General features: G+C 52.7%; 1 protein-coding gene across 1 annotated transcript in view; it reads right to left on the bottom strand.

Annotated features, from left to right (window-relative positions):
• Nucleotides 1-918: 918 nt before the first annotated feature.
• Nucleotides 919-5,852, bottom strand: part of Adgrf3 (adhesion G protein-coupled receptor F3) — a 9,151-nt gene continuing 4,217 nt past the window's right edge. The window contains exons 6-12 of the mRNA XM_004627548.1: nucleotides 5,359-5,568; nucleotides 4,752-4,895; nucleotides 4,387-4,583; nucleotides 3,836-4,015; nucleotides 1,656-3,038; nucleotides 1,132-1,173; nucleotides 919-1,041 (exon numbers count right to left, since the gene is read on the bottom strand). Of these exons, the coding sequence (XP_004627605.1) occupies nucleotides 919-1,041; nucleotides 1,132-1,173; nucleotides 1,656-3,038; nucleotides 3,836-4,015; nucleotides 4,387-4,583; nucleotides 4,752-4,895; nucleotides 5,359-5,568 (2,279 nt within the window). The remainder of the gene's footprint in view (nucleotides 1,042-1,131; nucleotides 1,174-1,655; nucleotides 3,039-3,835; nucleotides 4,016-4,386; nucleotides 4,584-4,751; nucleotides 4,896-5,358; nucleotides 5,569-5,852) is intronic.

The raw sequence follows: 5,852 nt of genomic DNA, 5'->3' as shown, positions 1-5,852 counted from the left end.
TCACCCTGAAGCTCAGGGCTGGTGACAGCTACCGTAACCAACTCTGCAGGCTGCCCTTTCCTCTGGAAACCAAGCTCACAACAATTCCTTTAAAACATGTTTTTTTAAAAAAGATAATTAGGAATTCAGTAGTGTGAAAAGGGATTTTCAGAGAGAACTGAATCCAAGTTTTTTGATGCTAGGCCTCCTACACTCTGAGGCTTGTCTAGAGATGGTCACCCTAGAAAAGCCTGCTTTCTCCCCTGGGGCCATGGTAGCTTTGTGAAAAGCAGCTGCTGTCAGGAATTGTTCCCAGAGGCCTTTTCTATCCCCATCCTCATTCCTCACAACACCACCGCTCCTGAGAAAGCTGGTCCTCACTTGGCATTTTGGCTTCCTCCTTCGATCTGTTCAGAGATGTAGGTTTCATTTGTGGCCTAGGAACAGATGGAAAGACCCAACTAACTGCTGAATGATGGTTATCATAGTGAACCCCTCTATGAAGAGAGCAGCAGCTACTGTGACATTCTCCTCTGCCCCCTGGCCAGGATGCAGTAATCCCCAGAACTTTGCTGTCAGTCTCATCATCCTGTGTGCATCAGTTCTGCCTTTTCCTTTCTTTCTTTTCTTTTCTTTTCTTTTTTTTTTTTGTGGAACCAGGGATTAAATTCAGGCCCTTGCATTCACCAGGCACGCGCTTATTCTACTGAGCTGTCTCCCCGGCCCCAATCTTTTCCCTTCAAATCCTAACCTAGGGTCAATTTTTACATGGGAGAAAACAGGGCCAAGAGCATCATCAGGATGCAGGGTGTACTCAGGAACCTGGGAATGTGACTGCTCTGACTCACCAGCTTCTGTCATGGTCAGAGAGCTTGAATCTGAAACCTATGCATTCCAAAGAACAACCCTATCTTTTCCAGGATCTAGCTGTGTCCATCTCTAGGGAAGGTTGTGGGTCCCCTCAGACCTTCTTGGGAAGCCTTGCAGCCAGCAACTCACCAGGGAGATGGCAGAGTTGGGGGGTTGGGTGTGGCAGAAGCGTTTGCGCAAGGCCTCCTGCACCTGGAGAGGACGAGAAAATGCCCGCGTTATGGCAGTCAAGTCCCTGCCTTCTGGCTGCCGGCCAGGCAGGGGTTGGCTGGGCAGGCTTACCTTCTTATCTGCAAGGCAGCCAAACAATAAGACGAAAACTCCCTACAGAGAGAGAATAGGGAAAAGCTGGAGGAGGGGGAGTCAACTGGAATGAGCTTGTGCCCTTACCTTTTCCCTCAGCCTCCATCCTCTGGTCTCATCCACATCCTGAGGTGTCCTATCTTGACTTTTCTTAAGTTAGCATGCTTGATACATACAATCCATTTCAGGTGATTTTCTTGTTGTCATGGTTACAAAATGGCTACCAAAGAATTGGGTAATGACAGTTTCCTTACTTGTCTAGCAAATTTAGATACTATTTCACACTTAAGAAAACCAAAGTGCAGAGAGGATATATAATTTGTTTGTCTGAGGTTATCCAGCGAGTCAGTGGAGCAACTGGGGTCTATACCTAGGCCTCCTAAAATTGCTGGACTAGTTTGTTTCACTGTACCCCTCTGTCTTGTTGAGAAATAATTGGCAGTGGTGAAGGCCATTGGAAAGGGCAGTAAATAAGCACACACCAGCAGCCTGCACACACCTACCTGGAAGCTGTTGAGGATGACAAAGAGATAATGAGGAATAGTGGCGGCTTCCTCCACCAGAGTCATCAGGCCCAGGCCCCATGTGATGCCGAAGATGGGTGTGAGAATGAGCAGGGCTTTGAGCACTCCCATGAGAGCCTGGCGCTTCTCAACTGGGGGCCCTTCAGAGAGCGAAGGTCTCAGCAACTTCAGCACAGTCATGGCGAGCACCAGCCCATTCATGCCCACGATGGCCAGCACTGGCCCTGCAAAGGTATAGATTGCCCCACCCTTCCCATCCAGCCAACATCTTCCTTCCCTTAGGTATTGTCCTCGAGGCAGATAGAGGCCCAGGGTGACACCTGCAAACCCCAGGGGGCACAGGTAGCCAAGGATCACCATGAGGGAGAGAACCAGGGGCTTAGAGAGCTGATGGAAGACAAAAAGCAGCTGGTGAGCCAACAGTAGGGCCTGCGCCAGCATCCAGAAAAAGGTGGCCAAGTAGAAAAAATGACAGAGGAAGGTAGTGGCCAGGCAGAGCAGATCAGGAGTCCCTGGAAGAAAGACTGAGGATACCAGGAACCAGATGTCTGCAGCCAGCAAACAGATCACCATGTTGAACAGGGCAGCGTGGCGGAAGAAGGCAACTTTGTTCCGCACCACAGCTTTCCACACTAGCCTGTATACTCCCAGGCACATGAGCAGTGCCAGTATGGAGGTACCCAAGCCCACTTTACTCAGGAGCTTCAGGACAGGGTTTTCTGGGACAGTATGCCGGGACATGAGGATGGAGAAGGCAGTGAGGTGCTGGCAGACACACTGAGTGCCAAGGCTGTCATTAGCTTCCTGTGCCTGGCACCCTTTATCTGACCAGCCTCCTGCATTCTGGAAGAGCTTATGGTCCCAGAAGACACAGTGCAGGTTGCCCTCTGTATGCCCGAAGTCCATGATGACCTCTGCTTGGGTGAAGGCTTTGCTGCCTACCATGATGGAGATGACGAGGACCAGGCCAGGGGTGGCATACTGGAGGGCCCCCATCCCTTGTCCATAGTTGGAGGGCAAAAGGTGGTTCAGTTTTTGTAGCACCAGACTGGTCACACTGACATTGGCTCCACTGTGAACCAGTGGGGTCAGTGAATATTTGGAGATGCAGGCCCATAGCGGGGGCTGGGTAGAGAAGGAGATTTTGTAGTCATCAGCAAATGTGGATTCCAGGACCTGACGGTGCAGCAGCACATTGGAGGAGTTGAAGGAGAAGGGCTGATCCTTGGGGGACAAGCTGCGTAGCAGGGTCTCCACAGCCAGCAGGAAATTTGAGCCCATCGAGGGCTGCTGGGCTTGGGCAGGGGTCCACAGAGAGCTGGCATTCATGTCTAGGACTTTGTCTGTGATTGTCAGGAGGTCCTGTGGCACTCAAGAGAGAGATAAGCCTGATCTGCCTGAGCCCATGGTGCCGAGCCAGGGCAGCTAGGGCTACAGACCCCAACCCCACCCTTCCTATGCCAATGCAAGACACAGCGCTGGAAAACAGGGAACAGAAGACAGGCCTGTAAAAGAGACTTTCTAGATGGGAAGACTGGGGACTGTTCAGCCCACCACTGGGGGCATCTTTAAGCATGAGGTCTGAGCACACCCAGCCCCTCAGTCTGACGACCCCTTGGGGCTACCTGGGGCTTAAAAACAGGGGCCCTTTCCAATTCCTTACCCCTTCCAGGTTTGCAAAGCTAGGAATGGTGGCCAGCAGCAGGGTGCACAATGTTCTGAACTCAAGGGCTACATTCATGTCTGTACAGCCACCTATGCTATGCAGTCCAGACATGAAGAGTGTATGACATCAACTACCTCTTGTTATTCATTTGAAGTTCCTGGGTCAGTAACTGCTGCCCCTACTGAGGGTGACCACTGAGGGTGACAGCAAAGCCAAGTGTGTTTGAGTGTCTTCATGCAGGATCACATGTATGTGTACTTGTGTGAGTGTGTGCACATGTGAGATCCACATGTCTGCATGTGCAGGGATGCCTCCCTACTCCGGGCTCCCTACCCCTTCCTGCCTTCCCATTCCCGTGTGTTCTCAGCACTGCACACTCCACTGTCATGGATCCTGGCTGCCATGCTGATGTCAGATGGGCAGGAGGGACCCCAAGTGAGGAGTCTCCACCCCTATTGCTCAGCTGGCATCTGCTGAGGCTCAGAGCTCTCACCTCCAGGGAACTGGGATTCAGCACTGTTCTGACTTCTGCCACCACACTAGCCAGTAATTCCACAGTGCCCAGCAGTTTCAGTAAGTCAGAGGGCGAGCTTGCCTTCTCTACTCGCTCTTGCAGCCTTTCCAGGATTTGTGGCACTCTTTTAGAAGGTTTCCCCTGGCCGGCCTGCAGCAACTGCGGTGGACAAGACGGCAAGAGGCAGAGTGGCAGGAGAATCCTCATCTCCTCCGCTCCCCCTCTCCTTCCTGTCCTTGTTCCTGCATGCCCACATCTGTTCTGGAGACCAGGGAGCGGGGAGGTGACTGAGGGAGCCTGGAGGGTGGAACTGATGCTAATGTTAGGGGACATTTGATGGGACTGTGGCTTGAGAACATCCCACTCCCAGGCAGAGTGCTGGCCCTGTGAGGCCCCCATGCCTACTTTTGGGTTCTGCTAGAGCTTCCTGTGATAGGACCCAAATAAGTCATAAGCTGACATGGGGAAAGGATTATAAAACTAGGTCTGAGAGGGGGCCATGGGGGGAGGCAAGTGGGTAGCCGCTTTACCCTGGCTTCTTCATACAAGGCCAGGATCTCCATGTCTATGCAGTTGTTCTGGATGGGCCCCCAGATCCCATCAGGCCCGCAGAGCCTCTTCATCATGCCTGTCCTGTTCATGGGACATGGGACCTGTGCCACGTGGCCAGCTTTAGTGACATTCCAGGTAGCAGCTGAGAGGTCCTCAGGGCAGACAATGTCTCCATCTGAAGAATGGAGAGAGGACTCAGTTGCAGCCCAGCCTGAGCCTTTTCCTGGGCCCTAACCTGAGCTGCAGAGCCTGGCCTTGTTGGCAAAGCAACATCAAGGAGGAGACTCCTGGTCCAAGGGCAAGCAGCTAGCTGTTGACATGGTGGACTGCAAGCCCCACGTACCCTGGATGATGGTAATGGCTACAGATCTCCTAAGAGGAGCCAGGCCATGTGCGTCCAGCTCACAAGTGTATGCAGTGTTGGCTTCCGGGCAGTGTTGAACATCCAGCAGCAGGCACTGAGAGTCTGTCCTGTTGAGTAAGGAGACTGAGGGGGAGAGAGATGAGAGATGACACCCTCACTTGCTGGAACAACTGAGAAGCCAGCTGGCCCAGTCTTTCCACGATTTTCAGAAGCACGAAGCAGTGGGGAGGAGCTGAGTGGTGTATGCGTACCAAATTATTAAGGGCAGAACTTGGGTTTCACTGAGGAGCTCCCTGAAGAGGTCTCTAACTAGCTCCAGGACTCAGTTCCCTCATCTGTAAAATGGGAGGCCACCATCAAAATAACCACATAGAGTTTATTACAAGAGATAAATGAGACTGTGGCTGGAGACATTTTGCAGCGTTGTATGTGATTGTGTGATGCCAACGAAACTGTGATTGCTCTGACTGGGAGTGCTGGCCTCGGGCCCCTCAGCCCCCAGCTTCTACGGCAGCCTTCTCTCGTCAGCACTGGAAGCCAGATGCCCACTTCCCTCTCTGATCCCACCATCTGTCCCCTTTTCTACCTTGGCTGCCCACCCTGGGGCTCCAGGCAGCAGTGTAGACCAGATCTGTTCTGGGAAAGCAGCAGCTCAGCTGGAAGCCAGGGGAGGCAGTGCAGGAGATGGACAGCTGGTCTGGAAATGGAGCCACTTCTGACCTCCGCAAGGGCACTGTCACCACCTGCTGCAGCTTCCAGATAAATCCCAGGGCCTCGAAGTAGATAAGGTACTCACCTGCGGACACACACATGCTATACCGGGCTTGCCTTGCCCCAGCATCCGGGCCTGCCTGTGCCCAAGCCTGTCTGCTTGTCTCCCTTCTCTGCTTGTTACCAGACTTAGCCGCTACCAGAGAGGCCTGAAGACAGAGACCATCACCTGCTAGAACAGCTCAAGGCCAGCAGGCTCAGGGGCTTTCTAGTACTCTTAAAACATGAAGTAGTGAGGAAAGATCTGAGTGCTACACGGGCACCAAGTTACTGAGGGCAGAACTTGGGTTTCACTGAGGAGCTCCCTGA

The sequence above is a fragment of the Octodon degus genome, unplaced genomic scaffold (genome assembly GCF_000260255.1).
Source record: "Octodon degus isolate 3935 unplaced genomic scaffold, OctDeg1.0 scaffold00019, whole genome shotgun sequence".
Classification (NCBI taxonomy): Eukaryota; Metazoa; Chordata; class Mammalia; order Rodentia; family Octodontidae; genus Octodon; species Octodon degus.
The sequence above is the reverse complement of the archived record's forward strand: the minus strand, read 5'-3'. Positions and strand labels throughout refer to the sequence as shown.